The 14,938-nt window shown below is 56.6% G+C and overlaps 2 protein-coding genes across 2 annotated transcripts; one reads left to right on the top strand and one right to left on the bottom strand.

Annotated features, from left to right (window-relative positions):
• Window positions 1-1,387: 1,387 nt before the first annotated feature.
• CH63R_02307 (Prephenate dehydratase) lies at window positions 1,388-2,659 on the bottom strand (the record flags this gene model as incomplete). The annotated part of the gene is made up of 3 exons (XM_018297282.1): window positions 1,388-2,265; window positions 2,355-2,469; window positions 2,558-2,659. The coding sequence occupies 3 exons, from the start codon at window positions 2,657-2,659 to the stop codon at window positions 1,388-1,390; spliced, it is 1,095 nt and encodes a 364-aa protein (XP_018162098.1).
• Window positions 2,660-9,215: 6,556 nt separating this feature from the next.
• On the top strand, window positions 9,216-12,028 carry CH63R_02306 (Mitogen-activated protein kinase kinase kinase; the record flags this gene model as incomplete). The annotated part of the gene is made up of 2 exons (XM_018297281.1): window positions 9,216-9,629; window positions 9,743-12,028. The coding sequence occupies 2 exons, from the start codon at window positions 9,216-9,218 to the stop codon at window positions 12,026-12,028; spliced, it is 2,700 nt and encodes an 899-aa protein (XP_018162097.1).
• Window positions 12,029-14,938: the final 2,910 nt, after the last annotated feature.

Below are 14,938 nucleotides of genomic sequence, written 5' to 3'. Positions count from 1 at the left end.
GCAACCGGGTTGGTTGCAGAGCTTCACAGAGCTTCGCAGAGCTTCTGGCAACCCTCCAACAAGTGCCCAACTCACTGCGCTAGACAGTTGCAAGAGCTTCTCGCCCCGTTCCACACCAGTTGCAGAGCTTCGGAAACAGAACTTCGGCTCTACTCGCCGGGCCCGATTCTTCACTAAAGCTATTGCGCAACGAGAACCGCCACGGGGCCAGATGCCGCCATTGACTGGACTGGCGTTGGGTACTCTGACTGCGTGTTGTTCCCGCCAACGCCGCGTGGGCATTCGGGCGTTGTGAGACATAATACACCTCACTGTAGGTAGGTAGGCACGCGACCAGCCGGCCACCCACCACCCCCTTCCATCCTATCCGCCCATCTCGCGATACCATCACATGTAGCCGTAGCGGCTGGTCCGTCGCTTTCCTCCAACGCTGCTGGAAAGAAAAAACCTGAAAAAGAGAAGGATAAGAAAGAAAAGGGGGGGGGAGGGGACTTTCGACAGATGACAACTCATCCGCAGGTCCTTCTCGCTGTCTCACCATGTAATCGGACGTCGGGCTCTTTTCGCCACGTCGGCGAGCCCGCCCCTTTTCGCTTTCGCAATGCTGTGCTGTGTTGGGTTGTGACCGGGGTTTAGTTTTTTCACGACGCCACTGCTCGACATGGGATGCTCTTTTCCAAGAGCTTTCCCTAAGAATCCATCACGGAGAGCCAGGGTTGGGAGGGGAGGGGGAGTGAGTAAGAGTGTGCCAAAAAGAGGAAGCAAGAAAAGCCTCAAGAAAGCCTAGAATCGAGAGGAGGAGGAAGAGGGGCCCAACAGCAGCAACAGACAGACAGACAGGCAGGCAGACTCTACTTCCACGGCGGCGAGTCGCTGATTCCATTACACAATGGCTAAGGGTGGGAAAGCCAAAACGGGGGAACCATCCCACGTTCCTTGTCCCAGCCCTGAGTCCTCTGGTGCACCTCTTATCTCGAATCGACATAGCTGCGATGTCGTCAGCCAGCCCAGGCCTGTTCCGTCCAATCGACTCCCTTGTTTGCCTACCTACCGACGCCGGCCGCCCCTCCACTCGTAGCCTGCGACTCTCCCGGTCTCTTTCTCCCTCTCTCTCAAAAAGTAGCCAGATGTATCGTAGACCAGGAAGCAAATCCCTCTCAGAGATTGCCGGCCGTCGCCAGGACCGGTTGGGGTTTGGCCACGCCGACATCCATCCTCGAGTCCCGACGCTGGCAGGGTCCTTGTGGGCGTGGGGGTTTCCTCTGAAATAGGGAGGCAATAGGAGGAGCCTGGGAGGCCAAGGATAGGAGTCATCAGATCCCAACCGGTGGGCCATGGCCTTCCCTAATTCCTCCTCTTTCCCTCTTCCCCCTCCCCCCACCGCGTCTCACGATCGCTGGTCCTCCCAGCTCCCTAGCCACCGCCAGTTCTCCGCCACCCGAGCCACACCTTCCAGCGCTCCCTTGACCCTTCCGTCCGGGTCCTGGGACCTGTGCCCTTGGAACTCGACGAAGAAAACGTAGTTGAACGGCGCCGTCAGGCTCGGCCTACTGTTGATGCTCGTGAGGTCGAGCTTGTACCGACGGAAGCAGTCGAGCACGTCGGCCAGCGCACCGGGCCCCTCGTGCGGCACCGTGAACGACACCATGGACTTGGTCCTGTCCCTCTTGCGTTCGCAGTGGCGGGGCATCCTGGCGGGCGGGTGACGCTCGTTACGGATGATGAAGAAGCGCGTCGTGTTGTCCTCGCGGTCCTCGATGGTGCGGGCCAGCACATCGATGCCGTGCAGGCGGGCGGCGATCTCGCTCGAGATGGCGGCGCTGGTGCCCGACTCGTCGGCGGCGACAAGCTCGGCGGCGCGGCTCGTGGAGCTCACATCGATGGCCTCGATGCCCTTAAGGTAGGTCTGCAGGAAGGCGACGCACTGGCCCCAGGCCTGCGGGTGGGAGTACAGACGCTGGACGTGCTTCAGGCTGCACAGCGGCTTGGTCCGGGGCTTGAGCGGGTTCGGGTCCGACGCCGTCGGGGTGCAGGCGCCGGAGCCGTCGTTAGGGCCGGCAGCGTCGTCGAGGGTGCGGGACGGGCGGTGGCCGACAAGGAAGTGGTGCACGTCCAGGTAGATCTCGCCGCACACCGAGATGTCCGGGTACAGACCGTTGCGGTCGGCGAAGTTGTCGAGCGTGAACAGCACGGACCCGTTGGTCGAATTCTCAACGGGGACGACGCCGAAGGCGACCTCGCCGGCCTGTACGACCTCGAAGATGTCTGAATCCGGATGTCAGACAGGAGGGCAGTATAACTCAGCACGGTAGGACGGCGGTAGGAGGACGGAAGTAGGACGGAGAATGACAGACCACGGAGAAAATGGCGAGGAGGAGAAGGGGGGGGGTTCGTGTGAGAATACTTGCCTGTGATGGTGACGATGGGTTTCAGATCCCAGTCCTGTTCGGGGAAAGCTTGCAACGACGCCTGCGACGCAAAGAGAGAGAGAAAAGTGTTAGATGACGATCCCTTGGCTGTCATGCCGTGCGAGGCGGTGGATTCAGGTTCGTGATACCTGATGCGTGTACGAGGCCTGGGGGCCCAGGAAGCCCACCAGCGGCTTGACGCCGCTCGCAGCAACGGCCTCTCCCACGTCGACCTGAGACTTGTCACTCATGGCTTTCGAGGTCAATGATACGGCGTGTCGGTCGCCTGTTTGCTATGCAGCAGGACGACAAGAACGGTGAGTTGCAGATGAGTCCTGAGTCTTCAGCCGGGGTCGGAGAGAATGGAACTCCAAGCCGGGGGAGGGTCTTTATTTCCGTTGCCGCCGGATACCAGCGTTGTGAGGGTGTGACACTGGCTTACTCCAAAATAGCTCGTAGTGTCTTGAATACGAAGAAGTAGAGAACTTCATTTAACGAATCTGTTCCGCGGTATCCGTAGCAAGGTCGAGGGGATATCTGTTGTTGAAGGTTGGTGGTTTTTGACGTTGTGTCGATATCGGAGAGGCGGTGGACCGGGCGCCCGCCCTTTCCAGAAGGGGGGGTTGTTTTTTTTTCTTTCTTTTCGCGGGGCACGGGGAACGAGGGAGAGGAGCTCCACCCACCATCACCACTCACTCACTGAACGGCACTGCGCGTGCCAAAGCCAGCGGGCTTCATCAGACTTGCACGAGTCCACGGCCAAGACACTGGCGGCCTCGGACTCTCAAGGGTTTCCTGCTGTTGATGGCCATAAATGGCAATAGTCTTCCTGCTCTCCGTCGATCTGGGCGCGTACATATGCGGCAAACCGCGGTACGACAGTGAGGCAGATACTGGGGAGGCCGTATATTTTTGGAGTCGAGTATGGTACATGGGAGTCTCTGCACCTCGGTACGAATGCGTCTTTGTAGTAACTGAATTTTCAAAATGGCTCCCAGGACGAATTCTGTGCCCTCGAGGCGACGGACGGCAAGATTGCGCGGGAAAGAAGAGGTGGCATCGGCGAAGACGTGGGCAGATGCACCGGTGAGGAGACAGCCCATGCCAGCCTCGCATATCTCTCGAGGAGCGTCTTATCAGCAATGACATCAGTCACGGTACGATGCCCTGGTCCGCCTCAGAGTCGCTCGGCTGAGGGCCGGATCATAAATCCGCCGTGATCTGATTTACGACTGAAGTCTACGACATCAGAGGGATGGGTCGAATACGCCATCTGAAAACGATCGAGTGTCATTTCATCCTTTGGCATGCAGACATGGACACCGTGACTGTTCGCCGCATGCCGTACGAATCCAACCCAATGTGCAACCTGACCATTTCGCATCATTGACGAATTTACCCAAAACAACAAAAGTTTCACGCTCATGTAAGCGAGTGCTATCACCATCGTTGATCCGGGACTCCCGAACGATGGTCCAAGAAGCCCTCGGGAAGGGATCTCAGAGACAGCCAAAAACCCCCATTCGCGGTCCGCAGAGCCGGCTGCCGATGCCAGCGGCCCAGCCCCGCCGAGCCCCGAGATGTCGGTGATTTGAAAGCGCAAGTCACGACCTTGAGCCCCGCTATGCTACGCAACAGCCTTGTCCGTCAGCGATGTCGGGAACGGCCATGTCGTCTCTACACCGCAGGTTCTCTCGGGGGGTAACCTTTCCGCTCCTACCTCCGTCGATACCGGGAGGGAGTGTGCTCCACCGACAACCGAGAGCCAGCTGTGCGGAGAACCGGCGACCCGCCCGACAGGCCGAGCAAGCCGCCCCCGCTGTATCCTGTTTAGGAATCGCCAGACCCTTCGGTAGCGGGCGGCGGCGTGCGGACTTTTTGCCTAACTCACAAACCAGCACCACCCCGGCACACGTAAAGTTCCTTTTCTTTCCCTTCGCTTTTAAACTTTCGATCGTGTTTCCGCACCAATCCCAGTCCGTGGGGAGGTGTTCATCACAACTTAAGTATCCCTTTTGCTTCGAACTTTGAGCTCTAACCCCCCGATGCTTCGAAGACTCGCGAGTCGTGGAAACCGTTCCATGCCGTTCGCCGAGAGGCACCGGAGCTTGGGGGGAGCTTGCACATACTCGCTTTTGGATGGTCCCAGCTCGGATGGAGGAGGACGAAACGAAACGAAACGAAACCTTCACGAGTCGGTCTTTTGGAGGGAAATCCCTCTCCCCCCCCTCCCCTCTTGGCGGAAAACGACGTTGAAGGTTGCCAAAATTCATTTCCGCATCGTATTCGCTAGCGAGCCTTCGGCCCTGTCCCGCGAACTGTAAATACGCTGCTCCAGAGCGAAATAAGCAGGACGGCTACGACGTCTCCATCCTCGTGAATGGAGAACGACCCCATGGACGACCAGGTGTGGGAATCATAGTCAAAATAAGGGAAGGCAAGGCAAGCAGCAGAAGTCAGGCAAAGGTCGCCGTCCGTGATGCTGCGTGAAGGGCGATGAAAAGGGAAGGGGCTGGTGGTGTCGGGGCGCTGCAAAGAGTAAGAAACGCCACAAGCTCCCACAAGCCGATCTTCCACTTGCAGGGCGCGGCTTTGGGATGATGGCTTCTGCAGTTGAAGCGGTGACTGGCATCGTGGAACACAATGGGCACTGGGCATGCAAAGCAGATCTTCCAAGGTTTCATGTTTCAAGAATCAGGGCGGTTTGGCGCCCGCTCCGACCAGGCCACGTTGGCCCCTCCATTAGCCTGACCAGATGGCCGGATCTGGCGCTTGTCGAGAGAAGAAGGGGGGGGTGGGAGAAGCCGACCGGTCGGAGTCGGTCTAGACTGAAACGTGAGAGGCGCACTCAAAGACAGACCCATCCGGGAATTTCGTCGGTTTCGAGGAGCCGTCTTTCAAGATGTCAAGTGCCGCGGTGCTTACTTCACCTTCCTCTCTGGTCTCTTTGATGTTTTTCGAAGTGGGTGGCGGATTTGCGATATCACTCATTTCCTCTGCATGACTTTAGAACCCCACAGTCGCAGACTCCGACTCCGAGGGAAAGCTGCGGGAACAGGTCGATGGATGGTGATGTGCAGGACTAGGAGATTGCGCTGCATGTACCTGTGAGGCAACGGCACAAAATGGCTGCCCGGCTTTTCGAAACTAGCATCTTTGAAGTAAGCGAACCCCGTCCCTCCCTAGTCCTAGTGACGCAGTTCAGCACCGTCAATCTCGTATCACATGGGTCAAAGGGTGCAGAGAGAGTGTGAGAGAGAGAAAGAGAGAGAGGGTAAGGCAAGTAATGTCTGTTTGTGTGGCAGTCGCCTGGTTCCATTCTTCCAGCGGCATGAGGTATTACGGGCAATGGTTTGATGGTCGTGTACAGGAATTGAAGCTGTGAGTGCGTGTCACAAGGCGGCGGCGGCTCTTACAATCGGCAACAGAAAGCCCAAAGACAGGTCGGAATGATTGCTGGGATGATCCACGACGCGGAAAATGACGGTGAGCGCCTTCCGCAGTGTGTCATACAGACTTCTGGGGTAGCAAGCAGAAAGGGTGGATGAGCTTGGACAGGTGTCGTCGTCGTGTTAATCAATCTGAGGACGCCAACCCTCCCAAAGGTTTTCTAGCGAAATAGGAACCCTGTCCATGGTTCACATGGAGCCAACACACGGCGACGAACCGAAAACTCGGTGCATCACTGCATTGTGGTGAGCCTCGGAGTCTTAGGAGTCTTTGGAGTCTTCGAAGTCTTAGAAGTCTTGGGTAGGTTCTGGTGAGCCACCAGTGAGAGGATGGTGGGGCCATTGGCGTCCAGCATCGGGAAACCAGGGAGATGCAGAGCGCAGTGGGTATTGAGACGTGCGACACAACTGGTTTCATCAGATCCAGCCCTGGGTGACTCGGGGAGGGCGCCAGAGCCAATCACCAGCAGACAAGGAACGATGCTGCTGGTGTCTGCCACGCTGGCGAATCCTCCATCAGAGCTCTGCTGGGGTAACTGTTGGTTGTTCTCGACTCCTCGACTCCTTGGCTATTAAGCGACAGTGGCGAGCAGCTAGCGGCGTCTCGTGGTTCGCCCTGGCAAAAGCAAACGGGTGATTGCGGTCAGATTGTCAGGGTGTGTTGTGCCTGCGCATGAGACCTATCGCGGCGTCAGGGGCTGGCTCCATCAAGACCTTCGCCTATCGTCCGAAGAAGGCGGAGGTGCCTATGCAGCAGAGGGGGGTCAAAGACCCTCTCGTGATCCGAGCGAAAATGGGCAGTGTGCAGAGGTTGCGGCAGCGGGTGTTGTTATTTTTGTTGACAGTGTCGACATGACCAGGTTGCGACAACGACTCCTCATTGCAGCGGGGATGAAGCGAAGCGAAAGGTGTTGCCGGATGACGGATCAAGGCCTATGGCCCATATGGTGGCTCATGATACGCGGTATCCGCATGTATGCCAGCTTTCGCGGACGATTAGCGAGCGGCCTTGTTGACCAGTGAAGAAAGAACGTCTGCGTGCCCGTAGTCTGGCGGCAAGCGAACGAGGCCGTGCTCGTCGTAGTATATTTGGCATCTAGCCCATCGAGTGTGGCTTCCAGGGTGTCGCCAGAGCCGTCGTCGTGGAACAAAGACGACCGGCCATCTTTGTCGGCATTTGGAAAGCAGGCACGGCAGAGCAGACGCGCCGCAAGGTGGCTGTCGCGAGAGAACGAGGCAAAGGGCTGGCGCGCGCAGACGGCGGCCTTTTGCTGAGCGAGGCCAAGAATAGTAATAGTATGCCAGTATACGATCCATACTAAACCAAGTTTTGTGAGTCTTCTTTCCAGGTGGGCGCTGTCAGATGAATCGCGGGGCGCCAGCTCGCAGACTTGTTCCAAAGAAAGAGCTGGCTGGGGCCACAGGCTGGTTCGAGAACAACCGGGGCTCGGCCATCAGCGTGACTGTCGCACGCTGCAAGACCAGCTTCCAGACTGAATCGCAAATCCTCATCGTGAGACGTCGGATGTGGTGATTGGACCACACACTATCTATACATGAGGAACTCACCGCGAAGGTATGCATGTATGTACATAGTATGCATGCTTAGCTGCTGTTTTGGGGGGAGGGCACTAAGGCTCTTTTCTTCTTATGAGTCGGGGGCATTCTTGTCCAACCAAACGCCCTGGCTGTACGATTATTCGTGGACAGTTGGGTAATTGGGGAGAATGCATGAGAGTGCATTGAAAAGGGCAGATTGCATGTTCGGGAGTAAAGTGGATGGCATCGCTCAGTAGGTATTTCCTCGGGTACAGAAAACATTGCCGCGTTCCTGTTTTGCTGAAGGTATCTATGCCCCAATTTTCCCTGCCTGTCTATATCGTACAGGTAGGTAGGCAGGTAGGTTCTGTGGTGCCGCTGCAGAGCCAAAGTTTGGGTGGGGACCTGCGGCCTTGACCCTGCGTGAGCCAGTTTCAAGAAGCCGCCGCTATCACTCGACCCTTGCAATCCAAACACCGTTTCTAAGCAGATGGCATTGGTATCTTGTATTCACTCGAGAAGGGGAAGAGCATCGTTTCTTCATAGCAGAGGTCGTCTGCGTTGTGATGATACTTGGGTAGGGTGCTGGGTGAACAATAGGGAGGAAACAAGACACCCTGAGTCTTATTAACAGGTTTTGACGCGATGCAACTTCCTTCGCCTTTTTGTTTTATTTTATCCTAAGAGACGAATCATACGCAGCCTCGCGACACCTCAAACAATGCTACTTTGGCCGCCCCGTCGTCGTCCTCGTCGTCGTCGTCGTCGTCGTCGTAGTTTTTCCCGTGTCCCTAAACCCATCGGGAAGCTTCGCTATTTCTCCCAAGTTTCCACCAGCCCGGCGAACAGACGCACGAAAGGGCCGTCGCGAGGACTGTGCAGCCTCTTGTGTTTTGCAGCAGCGCAGTTGTTGCGTTGCCTTTTGCGGTTGCTGTGACACATGCATCATTTATACATGAGATACACACGTACACATACACATACATGATGCCGCTTGAGGATGCACACATACACATACGAGTGCTTGCTCTGGGATTTAGTCAGGTCTGGTTTCTTTCATCGGCTGTTGCGACACCATCTGTACACAAAGGAAGCAAGCATTTGATCTTGGAAGCTTGTTGATGCCCTCCTCTTTTTCGCGTCAGTGCTCACTGAGTTGCCCGGGGCTAATCGTGGTCGTGGTTGAGGTGAGGTAGGCACCCTCGCTGGAGGGCTGTCCACCTCCTCCCCTTCTCCTCCGTCACCCCGGTCCCCCCTCACCCCCTACCCCCTCTACCACACACGCCCCCCATCCCTGTCGTTAGCGCTGCCGCTTGCTTCCCTGCACCCCCAAAATCCATCATTAACCCTTCTATTCCCTCCTCTTTTCCCACCCGGCCGGACTACCCGTAATCCTACCCACGACTTTCGCCCTTCTCCAAATTCCACCTGCTGTGTGTCCTGCCAGAAACCAGACCTTCGCGGTCCGGCAGTGAAGAAGAGGCTCAACATTCCCGTCGGCGAAACCAGCGAGAGAGACATCGACATACCAGCGCCTCGATCATTCTCTTGCCTCTTCCGCATCCATTCACATTCACCTCAATTGTCTCGTCCCGCCTGCCGCCTTGTTCCCTGTCTCGGGCACCTGCTTCACCGAATCCTCTCTCTCTACCTATTTCTCGGAATCACCACCACCACACCACCACCACGACGCGCTCCAGGAGAGACAGCCGAGACAGATCCCGCGCCAACACCCGCGACGAATACGATAAACCTACCGATTGATTCCATTGATCCCCAGTCAATGTTCACCTGAACCATTCATACTATTTTCAAAGAAATGGCAATGCTAGCCCCCAAAACCGCTTTCGCGCCGCCCCTGGGCTCCGGTAACCCCATGATGCCCAACCTTTCGGCCGGCTCCGTGCCGCCCTCACGACGTGCCCCTTCCGTTCCCAACCAGACAACCGCTTACGCGAGCCCGACCGAGTCTGAGTTTTCCGAGAGCGACGGCCCCGACGCCGTCAAGAACTGGGACGAAGACAAGGTCTGCGAGTACCTCAGGAGCGCCAAGTGCGGCGAGTACGAAAAGCTCTTTCGCAAGAACCATATCAATGGCGAGAATCTCCTTGAGCTCGACAAGGATGTCCTCAAGGAGATGGGCATCGACAAGGTCGGCGATCGCGTCCGATTGTTCCTCGGCATTAAGAAGTTGAGGACCAAGGCCTATGCCAACCAGAAGAAACGGAATAGAGTATGTACTTCGTCGCCCCATTCCAACCCGACCCCATCCCTTCCCCATCCCTTCACCCTCCCACGATGGCATCGCTGCCAGTGAACCGCGTCACTAACCCTCAAACCCCGCAGGATTCGTTTGGTGGCCTCGACCAGTTCACGCCCTCTTCCGGCGGCTCGCCCCGCCCTTCTGCCTCTGCCACCCGCCCCGCCCCCGCCCCTTCCATGAACAAACGCTACTCGAGACAATACGACACCATACCCCTTGAGAGCACTTCTTCCCGTCCCAACTCGCCCCTCCCCGGATCCGATGCTATCCGACCCCTGCGCACGCGGTATGGCCAAAGCCCCGGCTACGTGAGTACCGCCGGGCAGTCCGTCCCCCAACCCGGCCGATTGGTAACTTCCCATACCAGGAATAACTCCAGTATGGATGGTTCACTGATGGCTGGCTTACCGCAGAATCAGGATGTCATCCGCGTCATTTCCACTGGTGGTGTCACAAAAGTTGTCAAGATCGCCGACTGCAACACGTGTGAAGAGGTCATGCGAGTCACCCTTAGAAAGTTTGCCTTGCGGGAGGACCACGAGCGGAACTACTGTTTTTGGGTCCTGGCCGGCATTGAGCCCGACCCCAATCAGTGCCGTCGCCTCGGCGATACTGAGCTCTGGCGCATCATCAAGGACCAGAAGCGCCCCGAGCGGAACCGCTTGATTCTCCGCCGCGTTCCCGCCGGCGAGCCGGGCATGCCTGAGCTCGAAAGAGCTGCGGGCATCGCCATCGAAGAGGCTCAGCAAAACCACAGCCGCGCCCTCGAGACCGTCGACAAGAGGAGCCAAATGAAGGTCCAGAAGCTGCTCGGCGAGAGATGGAACGATGAGCTTCAACATCCGCTTTCCCCCGTTTCCTTCCATGACCGGGAGCGCAACGTCTACAACACAGCCAAGGAACTCGAGCGTCCCGCCTCCAACGACGGCCCCAGATCGAGCGGCGGGCCGCGTAGGAATAAGGGCCTTCTGCGGTCGTTCGGCGGTCTGCGCCCTCCCAGTGAGCTCATCGCCTCCGACCTCACTTCATACTTCCCCGACCACCCCAGAGAGGAGATTGACCGGACCGCGCGCTTGTCCATGAGACGATCGACTCGCTTGAGCAAGGTGAACAGCCGTCTGAGCGTGGCAAGCAACCTGAGCTTCGCGTCCAGCATCCAAGACGCTCCGCCCATTCCCACCATCGCGGACAGCTGGCTTCATGCTGGTAGCGCCCCCAAGGCTCGTTCTGGCCTGCGTGTCGCCCATTTCCGTGATTCCGTTGCCTCTTCGGTACTTGGCACGTTGCAGGAGGAATCGCCCGTGGAGCCGAACCGCAAGTCGTACGTGTCGTTTGCTGACAGCTCCGATGGCGCTAGTGCGGCCGCTCTGAGCGTTACCGACCCGGAAGGCAACATCACTCGACGTAGTTACTTTGATGCCGACGGCTCCACCGGGTCGGGGTCTCTCAAGGATCTTACGCAGGCACTAAACGAGGATGGCGAAGATGCCGACGAGGAGCTCGAGAGCTTTCTCGCGGGAGAGTCTTGGTCCGACGACAAGTGGATGAAAGGAGCCATGATCGGCCAGGGCTCCTTTGGCTGCGTCTACCTAGCACTTCACGCTGTCACCGGTGAGCTTTTGGCGGTCAAGCAGGTTGAGGCGCCGGCGCCAGGTGCCAACAGCCAGAACGACGCGCGTAAGAAGAGCATGATTGAGGCCCTTAAGCGGGAAATCAGTCTGCTCCGCGACCTCCGACACCCGAATATTGTTCAGTATCTCGGTTGCAGCTCGTCGTCCGAGTACCTCAACATTTTCCTCGAGTACGTCCCCGGTGGCTCGGTGCAAACCATGCTCAACTCATACGGTGCCCTGCCCGAGCCCCTCGTCCGCAGCTTCGTACGCCAGATCCTCACGGGTCTATCGTATCTGCACGACCGCGAAATCATCCACAGAGACATCAAGGGCGCCAACATTCTTGTCGACAACAAGGGAACCATCAAGATTTCCGATTTCGGGATTTCCAAGAAGCTCGAGGCCACCAACATACTCTCGGGGGCGAACAACAACAAGCACCGCCCTTCACTACAGGGGTCCGTATTCTGGATGGCCCCCGAAGTCGTCAAGCAGACTTCCTACACCCGCAAGGCCGACATTTGGTCGTTGGGATGCCTGGTTGTCGAGATGATGACGGGCACCCACCCTTACCCCGACTGCAGTCAGCTGCAAGCCATCTTTAAGATTGGCGGTGGCAAGGCCGCGCCCACGATCCCGGATCACGCATCCGACGAAGCAAAGACATTTCTTGCCCAGACGTTCGAGATGGACCACAACCTGCGCCCAAGTGCGGACGAGTTGATGCTCAGTCCCTTCCTGACTTCCATCACATGATGCGGCGTCACGCACCCGATACCCCTTCGATTTTCCCGGGCTGTTACTGCGCCATTAGAGCGTAGCACGGTCCTTTTTGTACCTACCTATTTTCCTGACGAACTTTTTTAACCCGTCGGTACGAGACCGGGCGGGCCTTATATACCAGAATGAGGCAGACGATTGTCTTTTGCACGTGCGAGCGGCCGCTGGAAGGACCCGACAAGGCATGGACGTGGCTGGACTTCTCTCTTATCACGCATGGGCTGGCGAATTGAAGAGAGGGTGCAGAATCTTCTTTTTTTCTGTGGCATTTTAACGGTGTCCTAGGGCATGAATAAAGAGTGTATAGTAATATCTCGATGAGAAACGACACCAAAGATGGAGAATAATGAGCCTCGTGTTAGTCAAAGTCGGACGGTACCTTGTCCCATGCGAACTGTAAAATTGATTTGTGAGAATCATGATTGCTGGGGCCATCCGGCTTCTTGATAGCTGGGCCTGATCCTCGTACACTATGAGATCATCAGCCCATGCCCCGTCCAAGTGTACAACGTTTCACCTCCAGTTGTTGTGGTTTCCCTGCGGCCTCCTTTGCATCGGGAAACCCTTGACCAAACGCTACCTCGCCCGGGGATGAACCATCCGCAGCGCCCGCAAGTTGCCATTTCCCCGAAGCCCCAATTCGGGCATGGACATCGTTACATGTCCTGCGTTTCCCCGGAGTTGACCAAGCGAGAGCGAGCGCGTGGTGCCAAGCGAGCCTTGCCATCCTCGCCGGTCCTGAGAGTCGTGACTCGTGAGCGGCTCTTCGGCGATTATGGAAATGGAGATCATCGTTCGTGCAGGTGGGGGCGAGGGCTATTTCCCTGGTCCCCGATATGTTCGGGAAGCGCAGCATTCGTACACACTCTAATTGCATTCACAGTGTGCTGCATCCGTGTTACAATGAAAATGGCATATCCGATATCTTGGAGGTCAAAGCAAAGTTGGCCAATAAGTTGGTTATGGTCTTGGAAGCTTTCATGATACTGCGCTTCTCATTACCACATAAGCCATACACTGCTTTCCATGCTGGGCGTAGCACTTATACTCTACTTTCTGCTGGTTTTTTTCTTCTCTATATCGCATACCTGCTCGACATTAAAAAGGACAGCCATGGCCACGTACCTTAGTGCACACTCCCAATGACACCCGTTTTGGTCGCCGCGTCATGTAGACTGCCTCGAGAGTCAACAGCCCTGCGGCATTTGAGGGGAGCAGCGACGGAAAATTTACATGCTGCGGATGAGCCGGCGAGGGACGGGAGCTAGGTGCCGAGGGCCGCTTCTCAATCCAAACAGCTTCCGAACAGTACCGGTAGCTCTCGACCGTCAAACCATTCGCCTGCATTAAAACCGATCATATGATCATGGACAGGTCGTCAGTTGCTTTCGCTCTCGTTCATAACCATCGCCCACGTGGAAAACGCGTCCGAGGCTCGATGAATGAGAAGGACAAACGTTGTCGATACCGCGGATACCAGGGTGTTGTTCTTGTGATAGCAATTTGCAAGGTAAAAATCTGCTCAACAAGTCGAATCTGATCGCTACAATCTGCAGAAGAAACCGCTCGTGGAACTTGGGGGAAGGCGGGGGCGAGGGCCAAGGCCCAACTAAGGAGCAACACAGGACCGGCCCCCTTGCGGTGGAACGCGATCGTCCTGTCAAATTTTAAATATCTATTGACAGGACGGTTACAGGGCACCTAGGTAGCGTAAACTCCGATGGCCATGTGCCCTCGCCGGGGTCCAGCAGCGCTAGCCATGGCCTATGCGGGCCTCAACGACGGCTGTAAATGGGGTTTGCTGAGGCGACGGTGAAGGATCGGAAATCGAGACTACACAACAGCGGAGCATGGGCCGTAGTTGTTCTGTCCGACTAGCGCTAGAGTTGAACAGAACATTCCTTACAATACGACAAGCCGAATGGTGGCCGAGAGCACGGACGATACGGCACGCATTGCAGCCCGATCGCACCGTCTATTGTCCCGGGCCCCGTCAGCCATCTGTCGACAGGCGGTCAAATTGATTGCTGGCTAATAAATGGAGACGGTCCCATGCTGGCCGGGGCGGGCCCGGTCCCCTCCGAAAAAGGAAGGAATATGGAGACTACCAAGGGGGAAAGGGAGCGAAAGAGGAAGGCATGGAACATTGTTTGAAAATTGGTTGCGGCGATGCTTAGGACAATCCTCCGGCGCCACACACACAAACCGAGCAAACACACACATACAGTCGGCGAACATTTCTTTTTCTACGCTATTTCGGCATTAAACAGGTTAAACCTCCCCCATGCGCCGAGCCAAGATCGCCTTTCAACTACCGACACACTCCAACCGGACGGGCGTTAATACTTTACTTCAACTACATCCGTGCATCCAACCATCCATCAGCCAATGTTCGAGGTTGAGCGTAAAGGTCTCTGGCTCCCCACGATTGCAAAAGTTTTCCAAATGAAAAGTTGATTTGGAACGTTCCACTTCTTTTGCAACCCCCCATGTCCTCCTGAACCCACTTCAAGAGCATCTCTCAAGACCCTCTCCCACTGGGACATTCTCCGAGCAGGCCAAGGGTCTTGAGATGCAGGCCCGAATGCCAAGCGGTCCGCGGGCTGCACAATCTTCTTTTTCCTTCCTCACAGACTCCGAATGTCTCTTTTGAGTGGGCGACAGATGGTCTATAGCACGTGGGTGGCCTGCGCATTCTCGTGCCGGCTTGATGGGGGCTGTCCTGCTTCGGATTGTTATCTCTGTTCCGCCCGGTAGTATGTCAGACAAGTCCCGGCAGGCCAATTAAACGCTAGGTTTTCTGCCGCGTTGCATTTGCAATACTACCTAGGTGATCGGAGACCCCTGTACTTTCGTACACACGTTCAATACGGCTATTGCCATGCG

This window comes from Colletotrichum higginsianum, chromosome 2, assembly GCF_001672515.1.
Source record: "Colletotrichum higginsianum IMI 349063 chromosome 2, whole genome shotgun sequence".
Lineage (NCBI taxonomy): Eukaryota > Fungi > Ascomycota > Sordariomycetes > Glomerellales > Glomerellaceae > Colletotrichum > Colletotrichum higginsianum.
Note: the sequence above shows the minus strand (reverse complement) of the source record. Positions and strands in the feature narration are given on the sequence as shown.